Source organism: Condylura cristata, unplaced genomic scaffold (assembly GCF_000260355.1).
Source record: "Condylura cristata isolate star-nosed mole 26May11 unplaced genomic scaffold, ConCri1.0 scaffold00005, whole genome shotgun sequence".
Classification (NCBI taxonomy): Eukaryota; Metazoa; Chordata; class Mammalia; order Eulipotyphla; family Talpidae; genus Condylura; species Condylura cristata.
The window spans coordinates 382,158-396,677 of record NW_004567106.1 but is presented as its reverse complement, the minus strand read 5'-3'; the positions used below and the strand labels follow the sequence as shown (position 1 = coordinate 396,677).

The following is a 14,520-nucleotide window of genomic DNA, read 5'->3' as shown; positions in this document are numbered from 1 at the left end:
GAGACTATGGTGGTGGCACACGGGTGATTTGGTGATGGGAAACCCGCGGGGATTACAATTGAGATGGAAAAAAATATGTGCAAAATGATGTAAAAATAAACTTTGTAATTAAAAAAACTCAACAATATTTTTCAGAGGAACAAACACAAAATATGAAATCTGTGTCGAAACACTGAAGATCTCAAATTTCAAAAGCAACCTTACAATATAAAAAAGGAGTGAAATGGAGGCATATTGTTACATGACTTCAAACTTTACTATAAAACAACTGTACTAAAAACAGTACAGCATTGATAACATGGATTGGTGGACTGGAATCACAGTGCAAAAATAAATCTATGTAGTGATCAGCACTAAAACTATGATAAGGAATCTATGACCATAAAATGGGGAAAGGCAGTGTCTTTAATAAATGATGCTGGGGAAACTGCAAAGTGAGATATGAAAGAATGAGGTTGGATCACTCACAGCATACATAAAAATAAACACAAAATGGATTAAAGATTTAGATATGAGATTCAACAATAAAATACACAGAAAAAAACTTTGGTGATACATTGCATGATATTAACGATAATGATGATTTTGGTGGCACAACCTTATGGGAAGGGAAGCAAAAATACAAATTAACGATTGGGATTGCCTGAAGTAGTAAGTGTTCATGCAGTGACAGAAAATACAAGAAGATTAAAAAGATGCCCTTCTGAGTAGAAGAAAACATTCACACACTATATATTTGATAAAGGGTTTATATCTAAAATATATTTTTAAAACGCACTATTCAACAATAAGAAAATAAACAATCCAGTTAATATGGGCAGAAGACACGAACAGATAATTCACCAAAAAGGATATACAGAAGGTCAACAGATATATGAAAAATTATTCGTCACTACTTTCAAAAAGAGAGATGCAGGTTAAAACTGCAATGAGATACCATATTACACCTGTGAAAATGGCACATGTAGAAAGTATCTCCAATAACTAGTGCTGGAAAGGATACAGAGAAAGAAGAGTAGTGTCACACATTTGGTGGACATATAAAATAGAGTACCATTATAGAATGCGAACTTTATTTACCTTAAGAAATTAAGGTAAATTCCACACTTGGGCATCTATAGTAAGAATATGAAACTATCAATACACACAAAAAAGTACACTTTACAGTGTTAGCAGTGTTATTTATATTCACGCAAATATGTCCTGCAACAGACATTAAGATCAAGAAGTGGTATATCCACACTCTGGAATACTATTCAGCCATAAGAAAAGTTGAAATGTAGCCATTTTCAACAAAATGGAGGGAACTGGGGAGAATGATGTACAATAAAGTGAGTTGGAACTCTGAAAATAAGTACCAGACATTACCATAGTGGATAATTGGTAAAAATACTGATGAAACTAGTGGACATAAATAGCCACAATTAGCACTTTATCATTAAAGGAGAGAGGAGTGAAAGCTACACAGGATATAAAGGATAGTGTGAGGGGGGAAATGGTTACAAAGATTTTTAGAGTAAGAAAAATTACATTATTTCTCTCAAATGTATATAGCACCTCTGGTTTATTTATTCCAAATAATTAAAATTTTTTTAAAAAGCATGGTAGCATATATTCCAATAGTCAGATTATTTTATTTCCTCTCAATTACTCTGGGCAAAAACCCATTTTGTTCAATAAATGTAAAGCAAACTTTCCTTAGAAGTTTGATGTTTCTACTTCTGCAAACCCCTTCAATAATTTACTTTAAAATAATTTTCAATAACTGTTATAGCCACTAACTATTAGACAAAGTATACTTGAAGGCAAGAAGTACTACTGGAAATAAACAAGAACATTCTCTTTGTGCCAAAAAATGTGTATTCTGCATTACTGTATATACTTCAATTATGTAAAATTTTTTCATTGTGTTGCTTAAAATGGCTAATAACATAAATGCATATATTTTATATATTTATATATATTCCATTTATTTCATCAGTTACAATGAAGAATAGTTTAAAAATCTCAAGATGTGATTGCAGGTTTTTGTTTCGTTTTGTTTTGTTTTTTATTGTTGCTATTTTTCTGTGTGCATTTCAATTCTCTGTATTTAAAATAAGACCTTACAAATTGTTGTAGCTCATTGATAGATCCACCCTTTTGCCATTAAAAAATGTTTCTGTTCATTTCCAGTAGTACTTTTATTTATTTATTTATTTATTCATATGGAACTGGGGTACAGCCCAGAGATGTGGAGGGTGATAGGATTCACCAGAGACAGAGAGGAGTGCAGAACAGGCAGATCTACGAAGTACACTGCTGAGGGGAGCAGCGGGCGGGTCAGGCGAAGTCTGCCTCGCCATGTGGATCTCCTCCCGGGCAGGGGGGAATCAAACTCATGTGGAAGTGGCTTTAGCTTCTTAGTGCTGTGCTTTAACATGTTGCGCCACCAGGGAGGGCCCTCCAGTAGTACTTTTTGCCTTCTAGTCTCTCTTGTCTAATAGTTAAATGGCTATACCAGTTTTAAATTAGATAATATTTACATGTCAATTATTTCCATCCTTTTGCTCTCACTTGTTATTTAACTTCCCTTTACAGGAATCTCTTGGAAGCAACATGTATTGTTTTAAAATTTTGAAATTCTGAGGTTATTTTTAAATCAATTTACAACCTTTGTATTTTTAGCCATTTACACAGCAGAAGTGTTACACCTCCCACCTGATAGTAGTAGTAGTAGTGGTGGTGGTACTGGTAGAATAGTAGTAGTAGGAGCAGCAGCAACAGCACTTTTGCTTTGCAGTTCAAATAATAATGAGGTGAGAGAGGGTAGATACAGATGCCAGAGCTGAGGCTGAATACTAAAAGAGCTCTTCAGGGCCCTCCCTTGTGGCACAGCAGGTTAAAGCACAGCACTACAAAGCTAAAGCCACTTTAGCAAGAGTTTGATTCCCAGCCAAAGGGGTGACCTACCCACTACTCCCCTCAGCAGTGTGCTTCATCAATCTGCCTGTTCTGCTCCCCATTCTGTCTCTGGTGAATTCTCTCACCGTTCCTTCATCTCTGACCTATACCCCAATTCTGTATGCATAAATTAATAAATCTTAAAAAAAAAAAAGAACTCTTCAGGGAACATTCTTAGACAGGCAAAAGAGATGGAATAATGCCTTCTTTCTGCAAACAAGGCTAACATTGGTAGAAAGTTTGTCAAGTGATGACTGGCTAAATTTCAATCCTCCATGATGACTGCTGGTGACCTTTCAGGTTTTTTTTTTTTGAGTTGTGGGTGTATCTGCTCATGCCCCAAAATGTCTGGGGCCTGACCCTCAAAAGCTTGTAGCTCTGTTTGTTTTTTATCCGGACTCTAGATGGTTTTAAACTCCCTTTTCTATTTTAATTATCAGCAATTTAATTGAGAATATATAAATTTCATTTATATTGAATGTAATTGCTTAAAAAACTTCCTGTTTGTTTAAATGTATTAATATTTCTGTTAAGGGGAAAGGATGTCCTAATGGAAATCTGCAGAGCATTTTTTAGGACATCCTTTCCCCTTAAAGACTTGGGTTCGAGCTCCACGTTGAGTGCCAAAAACTGTTACAGGGTTCCCGTGTGAACTGGGCTGCCTGTCTGTGAGTCCTCACCTGCACTCTTAAAGGGTCAATAATTGGTTTATTTACAAAAGGGAAATGGAAAAAGAACAACCCAGGGAAAGAGAGAGATACAAGGTAACTAGGATATCTTACCCAATCTGCTGACTTGGAGCTTCAGTAACAAACTAATTAATAGCCCCCAGATACACGGATCCGAGAGCCATTGCCCATTGCCTGTTGCCGAGTGAGAGAGCCGTTGGAGAATGGCTCCTTATTTATCCCCCAAAGTCCCAGAATGCCTGCTTAGCTCCGCCCTTGGGTCCTTGCAGTTCTCTCCTTGATACTGCTGGGAGATGTAGAGTAGGGGGGTAGAGTCCAGAAAGCTGGAGTAGGGGGTGCAGTCCACAAAACTCTACAGAGTTCCTTTAGGACATCCTTTCCCCTTAACATTTCTAACAGCTTTCTGTTTGCCTATTGCTTTGTTTCTTCCCCCCCCCCTTCTTGTTTCTTTTGAATTATATAATTTCATCCTACACCCCTAGCTTGTTATCTATTCTTTTTTTAAAATTATTTTACTTGTTACTGTAGCAATTCTATTATTTCCTGTAGTATTTATTCTCGATTTATCAGCTCTCATACTAAGACTTTATTACTTTTATTCTTTCTCTCTCTACATAGGTATATATATAAATATGTAAATTCCACATTATTTTTATTGTTTTAAACAGTGTTTTTTATACTAGTCATATTAATCTCTTCATTCTTCATGCCTTCAAAAATCTCCGTGATTGCATTTTCAGTCTGTCTAAAGATCTCCTTTCATTTAATTTTGGCCAGGTGATAACCTTACTGTTATAAAAATAACAGATTTTTTTACTTTAAAATTTGAAGAATATTTTTACTTAATATACTAGGCTAGTGGCTAATTTATTTAAGATATTTGGATTTTTAAGACAAAGTCAAAATCTTTAAAAATAGAGAAAAAAGACATGTTTTCAGGTAATCAGATCAACATATCTGAGATTTGAGAATGAGTAATCATTCTATTGATCTGATTACCTGAGAGTATGTCTGATTACCTGAAAGCATGTCTTTTTTCTCTATTTTTTAAAGATTTTTGCCTTTGTCTTTCATATCCAGTACTTTGTTACGATCTGCCTTGCGATCGCTTCCTTTACTTGATATGCTGCTCCATATTCATGTTTCATGATTCTATGAATTGTTTTTCACTGGTTTTGAAAACTTCTCAACCATTATCTCTTCAACTTTTTTCCTTTGCATGATTCTCTCTCCTTTTCTAATTCATCAGTTACACGAGTGTTAGAATATTGTATCACATATTATAAGTATTTTATCCCTTGTCTAAGTTTATATTCTTCTATCTTCCTATTTTATTTTCCATTTTTAACTTTTTAAATTCACTAATTAATGGATTACCAATTCGGTCTTAACTCGTATTTAATCTATTGTTACACCATTTAATATGCAATAGCTTAGCATGTATATTTTTCCACTAACTCAAAAATTTCTATTTCATACTTCTTTGGAATTCTTAGTTCTCTGCTAAAACCGTTATTTAAAAAAATATGTATTTATTTATGCATACAGAACTGGGGTACAAGCCATAGATACAGGGGCAATGAGAGGATTCACCAGAGACAGAGTGGGGAACAGAACAGGCAGACTGACAAAAGTACACTGCCTAGGGGAGCAGAGATTTGCTGTGCCATGTGGATCACCTCTTGGTTGGGTGTCAAACTCTGGCTGATGTTCAGCATCAGTTATAATAAGGGGAATGCAAATCAAAACCATAGTGAAATACCATCTCACACCAGTGAGAATGGCATAGTAAAACAATTAGCAACAACAAATGTTGGCAAGGATGTGGAGAAAAATTAACTCTCCTACACTGCTGGTGGGAATGCAAATTGCTGCAACCACTATGGAAAGCTGTTTGGAGGTTTCTCAGACTACTAAAAATGGAGCTTCCATCTGACCCAACAATCCCACTCCTAGTTCTCCCAAATGACACAAAAACATTAATTCAAAAGGACACCTGCATCCTATGCTTACTGCTGTTCTATTTACAATAGGGAAGACGTGGAAGCAACCCAAATACTCCAAAAAGATGACTGGATCAAGATGTGGTACATATACACAGTGGAATATTATTCAGCAACTAAAAAGACAAAATCATGTATTTTTCAGCAACAAGGACCAGCTGGATCATGCTTAGTGAAATAAGCAGAAAGAAAAAGAAAAAAAAAAACTGGATGGTTTCACTCATAGCAGAAGCTGAAGGTTGGGGGAGTGGAAGGGGCGGGAAAGCAACTCTAATAAAGTAAAAACGAAAAACAACAGACAACTGTAAACCAGAAACATTCTAGTGGGGTAGAGAGGAGAATAGGATCAAAACTGGGGCGGGTAGAGTGCACGGGATATGATGATGGCACATGGGTGAATTGGTGGTGGTAAATTCACAGGGATTACAACTGAGATGAGAATCAGCCTTCCAACACCATTTCCCAACCACCAAAGGTAATTGCGTCCTCTAGCTCAGGTATCTTTCATTAACAGAGGGTTTCATTAACAGACACGTTTTATAACTCCTATATGCTCAACAGGTGCTCTGAAGTTTGTTCTGTTCTCAGACCAGAAGAGGGCCGCCAATATCTACCCCGAAGCTGCACTTTCTCCCCTTTGGCTGCAGAGGGCGTGCGCTCAGCGCCCTAGGGACACAAAGTGGGGAGGGTGGGGGGCGTTGCCCACGCGGGGCGGGGCGGGGCGTCCCTTTAGCCCGCCGGCCTTATTTTGCGCGCGGCAGTGAGGCAAGCGGGGGAAAGGAACTTCCGCGGGCCGGCCGAGGCAGCTTAAGGTGGGACGGTTACCACCGCAGCTCAGGGCGACCAGCGGCCAGAAAAAAGCGCTCTCGAGCGCTATGATCCCCATGGAGAAGCCGGGCGGCGGCGAGCTCATGTCGACGCTCGCTGCGGGTTCGGGACTGACCCACGGGGGTCCGGGCGCTTCACAGGCCAGAGGACTACTGACCGAAATCCGCGCTGCGGTGCGCACCGAGCCCTTCCGGGAACGCTATGGCCTGAGCCCTGGCCGGGAGCTGGGCAGGTGAGGCGGCCGGGAGCCGGGGCCAAGGCTGGGGGCGCGGAGGTGGCCGTGCGATGCTCCTGGTGCTCCGGGAAGGGGGGCGGGGGGCGGGGAGCAGGGAGCAGGGACCGGGAGCCCCGGGCCTAGGTGCGATGCGCTCGCGGCGCTGAGGTCCACGAAGACTTGGGCGCGGGAGGCATTTGTGGAGCTGAGCGCACCTGCCGCGATGCCTCCCGCTGCGGCGCCGCGCGAGCGAGTCTCCTTTGCCGGAGGCTGTGAGAGACTCCCGGGACTGATGGCCCAAACACAGGCCACTTTGGTCCGGCCTTTCGGTGGCTGTGGCTCCTTGCCCGGTAACTTCATGTGTGAGCGCGGGCCGCTTCTAGCACGTTTTCCCGTGTAAGAGAGTCTGAAGTGAAACTGGACGTTCAAAGTCGCCTTGTTTGCGCCCTTTAAACGCTTCCGGATCGCTGCATCTCTGAGCTACGGGAATGAAAGAGAACATCCGGCCTGACCTCGTCCTCTGCGCCCGCACTGTGGGACGCTGTCAGTCCCTGCGAACTATATTTTCTGTTTGTTTTTATGCTTTACTAGTTTCACGTTATTTGGTCCGGAGCCTCCAGTCCAAGTTGGACTCATTCATATACCCTCGGACTTGTCTCTGTCTCCAGCTCTCCCTCCCTCTCCTCCTTCCTTCCTCCTCTGCAGGGGGTACGGGGTGTGGGTGAGGGCTTGCCATCTTCTCCCATCACTTTTTTTTGGAGTGGGGTTGCAGGAAGAGCCTTAGATTTGGTATCTGTAACCGTTGCGCTTTTACATTTTGTACTTTGAGGTGGTGGGATACAGTGATTTCTTTTTTAAAGATTTATTTATTTATGCATACAGGGCTGGGGTACAGGCCAGAGGTGCAGGGGTAGCGTGAGGACTCACCAGAGACACAGTGGGGAGCAGAACAGGCAGATGGAAGAAGTTCATTGCTGAGGGGAGCCGCGGGCTGGTCAGGAGAGGTCTGCTGAGCCTGGTGGGTCAGCTTGGGGCCTGGGAAGGAACTCCAACTGAAGAGGCTGCAGCTGGCCTGCAGTGCTGTGCTAGATAACCCATTGAGCCACCTGGGAGGGACGGGGATACAGTGATTTCTGTAGGGCTGAGTTATTGATTACCTTTCTCCTTGAGAAGTTTGGAGAGGTCGACGAACTGGCTTTGTGAGGTCAGACCTGCGCTATATCCCTGCCTGCTGTGTGTTCCTTTGGGTGGGTGACTTTGACTCCTCCCCACCCCCAATCTTATGTTTCTCACTCATAAAACCAGTTTGATGACATACTTATTCATGTGGCTGTTGTGAAAATGTCAAGCCTATAAAATACATGCCACTGGAACTAACACATATATTTCCATAACAGTTAACTGTTAATGTAAACGTATATTATGGTTGCAAAAATTAGCTCTATATTGTAAGTAATAGAGAAAGTGCCTGACAGTTATGATGGCTTTCATTTGGGAACTTGGAAAGAGCCAAATAATGTTAATAATGCATTGCTTTACAAACATAAGATAACTTTTAGAAATCGTTGGAATTTGGTGGGGGAGGAGACCATATCTTAAAAAAAAATTTCTTATTCCAAGTTTTAAGGAAAGGAAAGCTATATAGTTAGGAAAGGAAAACTTAGCTGGTCACTTTTATCACAGCTAGGTCTGTGTCACTTTATGACAAAAGAAGACATTGACAGCTACTGATGGATCTAAGAATCTGATTTGTCAAAATTCCAACCATTCTGGAGTAACTCAGATTTATGGAAGAAGGACAACTGAGATTTTCATTATTTGGTCGAGTTGTCTGGCTTAATTCTACAAAAGAAAAACAGATAATAGAAAACAAAGGATTTAATCTGTAAAAAAAGTAATAATAATAATAATAATTTGCACCCTACCAGGTATTGTGACACTATGTTTCTCTAAGCGTGTATCTTTTAAATTGCTTTTTAAAGATTTATTTATTTATGCATACAGAACTAGGGTACAGGCCAGTGGTGCAGGGGCAGTGAGAGAATTCACCAACAATAGAGTGGGGAACGGAATGGGCAGATTGACAAAGTACACTGCTGAGGGGAGCAGTGGACAAGGCAGGAGAGGTCTGCTGTGCCATGTGGGTCACTTGGGGTTGGGGGTGGGGATGTGGAACTAGTGCTGAAGCAGCTTAGGTTAGCCTCACAGTGCTGCAGTTTAACCCATTGCACCACCAGGGAGGGCCATTAACTTTTGTTTTTAACCTCTTTTATAAAGTTAGCTTTCCTGTGAGGTTTATTTGAAGGTTGTGATAACTTCCTCTTTTATGATATAAATTTCTCCACAGAGTAATCATTTTTGAAGCAGCAGAGGAATTCAGTTAGATTGTTAGTTGATATAAAAGCCTAGAACTGAAAAATAAAATTAATGTGCTTGTTTTTTGGGTTCCCTTTCTCGTTGTGGAGTTTAATGCCTTGCTTAGTAACATGGGTTTTGAAGTCATTCTGTGACTGAATCATGATTCTGTACATGCTAGGTATTTGTACTTACTGGTTACCTAACCATTGCTTGTCTTGAGAATTAAAAGACATCTTCGTGCTAAGATTGCACTTAGTTTAGGAGGAGCACTCAATGAATATAAGTCACATATGTAGCTCAGTAAATGTCTCTGTGACTAAGAAGCAAACATAAAGAAAACTTTCTCAATCTCAAAATAGGCTCCTATCTGTGGTAAAAGAATGAAGTTGCATTGCAAAAAAAAATAGGTATTGTTTAGAAACAGGAAGTAAAAATTCTGTTTTGTGGAATAATTATTCTTTGACAGGTAGGTATAAAATAATTATTAATCATGTTTTTCTTTCTGAAAATAATCCAAAGATCATTAGGAATCTTTGAAAACTTGATAGGGATGTTAGCCAAATGATTTTTGTGAAGTATAATTATTAGTATGTCATAGCTTTGTCTAGGACTTAGTCTCTCCAGTATCTATAGAAGCCTCTCCAGTATCTATAGAAGCCTTTCACATTTCTGTGAGCAAAGTGACCTTTGATCTGAATAAGGGTATGTTAAATATTGATAGGTTATTTCTGCACTGAATAACAATAGGATGTGCCTATAGATTTGTCATTTTGTTTTTTATTACTAGTGGTAATAAAAGTACAGCATGAAAATCACTTGTGGTTAAGTAGCTAAGAAAGAAGAATTAGTACTCAAAACTATATTAGCAGTCTAGTCTATAATGCTAAACTAAACCTTAGCAATCAAATTTAGCAATGAAGGTCTTGCACTTAATTTTTAATTTTGAAAATACAGTATGAATATATTGGCTTAAAAAATTCAAGAAGTTAAACATGTAGGTAGTTTGCACCATATGAAATATGAAAATCATCAAGTTTAAAAACAATATTAGTGCTTTTTAAATATTAGCCTCGTGTTAAGTTGAACCAACTAATAATCCTGTAATGTCTCAACCATGTTATAGTGGAGTGGTTGCTTCAGATTTGGCTAACACATTTAATTAGCAGTTTTGATAAGCCATATATTGAAGATGATACTGGGTGCACTAAAACTGGCCAAAGATAGTGCCCAAATAGTTTACTGGTCACTGAGTTCTTCACCCATGAGGACATTTGCAAGACTACTCAGGCTCAGAGAACAACGATAATGGAATTTATTTAGCAAACCAGGGAAAGCAGCTGTTTATCCTCACCTGAAGCGGTATCCAATGTTAATGAAATTCTAAACAAAAAGCATCTAAGATGGCACGTCATCTCACCACTGATAGCTTGGAACATGTGGATCCCAGCTGAGTGGGATCCAATTCGGAACAACAGCAGACGATGCAATAGGAGATGCTCACCAGACCTGCTGAGATGAACCAGTACAGTATCAGACAAAAAGCACTGGAAACAGCAGTTGCAGGAGCTGAACAGACAAATGGCGCACACTCACATAGCTCAGTGAGGTGCCTACTTCAAGATCTTCACCTTTCCCTCTGGGCTGCAACAGCAACAAAGCTGGGAACAGTTTCATTCTCTCTACTACCTACAAGGCCTCCAAATTTTTCTTCTCTGAGGTGGGCTGTTGGAAGCCTCTCTACATCTTCAGAGGCCCACACTAGCCTTCTGGAAAATCAGCATGATCAGGAACAGATATGGTTAACTCAAAAATTGTTAAAATCCTGGCCCTCCCTGGTGGCGCAGCGGGTGAAAGCACAGCATTGAGAATCTAAAGCCCCTTCCCCATGAGTTCGATTCCCGCCTGCCCTGCAGGTGACCACATGGCGTGGCAGACCTCTCCTGACCCGCCCGCTGCTCCCCTCAGCAGTGTACTTCGTCTATCTGCCTGTTCTGCTCCCCACTCTGTCTCTGGTGAAGCCTCTCACCGCCCCTGAGCCTCTGGCCTGTACCCCAGTTCTGTATGCACAAATAAATAAATCTTTAAAAAAAAATTGTTAAAATCCTGATAACACTAAACCATACCCAAAGACTGATTGCCCCCCACACCCCCATTCTGCAACCCCTCATATTTCCTATCTGTCTCCACCTCCCACTGATACCACATCACCTTCCAGGGGACGCCACCTGTAATAGCCTTTGGCTTTAGCCCCTTATGGTACTGAGGTGTCATTGAAGATAGGAAAAGTGTGGTAGTTCAAAGATTATATTAGCTCTGTTCTAGTTCCTGTTATTGTCATTTGGAAGAGTCAGTACTTCTTAATGTAACCCCAAACTCTATAACTAAATTCTGGTTTATATCTGTACTAAAAACATAATTAACAATATACTCCCAGGAATGGAAGTGACTTCCTCGCAGTTTGAAAGAAGGCTTACCATTGGCATTTGGCATTAGCTGAAAAACTGATTTCTAAATTGCCTTTCAATGTAGGGTAGAATGGGATCAGTGTATGGGTGATGACTAACACAACTTAATGATTTAATAATAGCACTTAGCATGTAGCAAGTATCATACTAAGCACTTGATTATTATTAAGTGGTTGATTTTCACAACAGTTTTCTGGAATAGATTGTCCTCTTAACACAGAAAAGGGAAATTAAAGAGGTTCAGTAAATTGTCAGAGGTTATATGTCAATTGAGCAGCAGAGCCTTTTGTGACTTTCAGGCCCCTCTCTAATTCTATAACTTTTAATATGCTAAATTGATTCTACTTTGTGACTTTTGCTTATTACTTTAATAACAAGTTGTATGGAATATGAGAATGATGTATGGAATATGAGAATGATGCTTGTATGTCTTTCTAAGAAAACAATATTTCCAATGCTATCACTGAAATGATATGTAAAAGATTTCTAATTTTGAAAGGTAATAGTATTTTAGAGCTAGTGACTATGAAATTCAACATTTTAGCATTTATGGTAATCAATTTCTTTTAAAAGTCATGACTTTAAAAATTTTAAATAATTATGTATAAATGTGCCACAAAATAAGTTATTTTTATGTATAACTGCAAAGTATATTAATTTTAATTGCTTATTCTTATAATGAATTTTTGCAATTTCATTTGATTTGATTCAATTCTAGGTGTATTCTAAATAAATTCCTGAGTGATAATGCTATTTTTGTGTTTGAATGTGACCTGTAGTTAAATACTTACTGAGGAGTATTTGGAAAGTTTTATTAAAATTTAATACCTCAGAAAGTTTTCAACTTTAACATTGAATGTTTTTGTCTTACTTTAGGGGGAAATTTGCAGTAGTGAGGAAATGTATAAAGAAAGATACTGGAAAAGAATTTGCAGCAAAGTTCATGAGAAAAAGAAGAAAAGGCCAAGATTGTCGGATGGAAATAATTCATGAGATTGCTGTACTTGAACTAGCACAGGACAATCCTTGGGTCATTAATTTACATGAAGTCTATGAAACTCCATCAGAAATCATCTTAGTTTTGGAATAGTAAGTATTGTCTTCCTTAGATTTATACTTACAAACTTTATGTGATACTACTCAGTTGTGATGATGTGGTAGGGATAGCTCTTGGGAAACGAAGATGTGCCAGATCTTTTTCATGTTTCTCTTGTTGTACATGTTTCAGATTTGCAAGAATGCACATGTTACATTTTTCATTCTCATTCTTCAATGAATTGGTTGATTGTAGTGTACATTCTTTTGCTTATTAGAGGCTTTCTTTAAAAGATAATTGAGACCAGTATAACACTAAAATAAAAGACATAATTCTTTATTTCTTAATATATTCTGATATAATAATCTCCTTTTTCAGAAACAATCATTTTAACCATACCAAGTTTTCAATTTGAGTTATTAAGTAGACACTGTAGAAAACAACTTTTGGAAAAGTGAATGAGTTCTTTCTTCTTAAAAAATATTCTCTGCTTCGGGCTCTCCCTGGTGGTGCAACTGGTTAAAGCACCACATTATGAAGCTCTCCGAAGCCACTGCAGCATAAGTTCAATCCCAGACCTCTCCTGACCTGCCTGCTGCTCCACTCAGCAGTGTACTTCAATACATCTGCCTGTTCTGCTCCCTACTCTGTCTTTAGTGAATCCTCTCATCCACCACACCTGTGGCCTCTACCACAGTTCTGTAAGCATAAGTAAATAACTCTTTAAACTATATATATATGTGCTATATATATGTGCTATATATATGTGCTATATATATACGCTATATATATACGCTATATATATACGCTATATATATACGCTATATATATACGCTATATATATACTATATATATATGCTATATATAAATGCTATATGCTATATATATATGCTATATGCTATATATATATGCTCTGCTGCTACTGAAAGACAAAAATTATAGGTTTATTAGATATGTTGATTGATAGACTTGTATAAAATCCTTTAGTGCATTAGTAATGCAAAATGAAAAGATAGAGATCAGGGGAAAATAGTTTTAATATCTGTTAACCAAACATTTATTCAAAGATTTATTTATGCATACAAGAAGTGAAGTATAGGCCAGAAGTGCAGGGAGTGAGAGAATTCACAAGAGACAGAGTGGGGAGCAGAACAGGCAGATGCACCAAACTGCAATGCTGAGGGAATAGGGGGTTAGACAGGAGAGGTCTGCTGAAATAGCTCTGTGCCACCAGGGAGGTTAACCAAAATGTTAAAAACTTTCTTTAGCATGTAACTGGATCTTACAAATGTGCCTCAAAACATTAACCTTCTAGATTTAAAACAGTAGACAAAGGATATAAAGGAAACTACAGTAACATACATGTAAATAATCTATACATTGAACAGTATCAATTTTTCCAATTTGTGTAATGTGCATTTATAAATAACTTGTCAGTTTTTCCTACTGTTACAGGGTAGCCCAGAGTGAACTGGGCTGCCTGTGTGTGGGGCCTCACTTGCACGCTCACAACTCAGTTATACTGCAGGTACACACAAAAGGGTCAATAATGGGTTTATTTACAAAAGGTGAAAGGAATAGGAAACAACCCAGGGAAAGAGAGCGGGATACAAAGTAACTGGAATACCTTGGCTAGGCTGATTGAGTACACCGAGAGAGTGAGAGATGCAATGGCACACTATTTATCCCCCAAATGTCCCAGAATTCCTGCTTAGCTCTGCCCTTAGGTCCTCGCAGTTCTCTCCCTGGTACTGCTGGGAGTTGTAGTTTCCAATCACTGGAGTAGGGTGTAGGGTCCAGAAAGCTGGAGTAGGGTGTGGAGTTCATAAGACTTTGCAGAGTTCCTAGGACATCCTTCCCCTTAACACTATGACTGTGACAGAAAGTAATACTCCTTGGTTGTGACCTCTTATTTGTACTATATGTGGAAAAATTTTAATTTACTTTCTTATATTAAATTTTTTTTAAAGATTTATTTATTTAT

General features: G+C 38.9%; 1 protein-coding gene across 2 annotated transcripts in view; it reads left to right on the top strand.

Annotated features, from left to right (window-relative positions):
- The first annotated feature begins 6,382 nt into the window (after nt 1-6,382).
- Nucleotides 6,383-14,520, top strand: part of STK17A (serine/threonine kinase 17a) — a 53,703-nt gene continuing 45,565 nt past the window's right edge. The window contains exons 1-2 of one of the 2 annotated variants that reach the window (XM_012720889.1): nt 6,383-6,695; nt 12,377-12,589. In XM_012720889.1, the coding sequence (XP_012576343.1) occupies nt 6,511-6,695; nt 12,377-12,589 (398 nt within the window). In that variant the 5' untranslated portion in view covers nt 6,383-6,510. The remainder of the gene's footprint in view (nt 6,696-12,376; nt 12,590-14,520) is intronic. The other variant, XM_004676646.2, reaches the window with a different exon arrangement.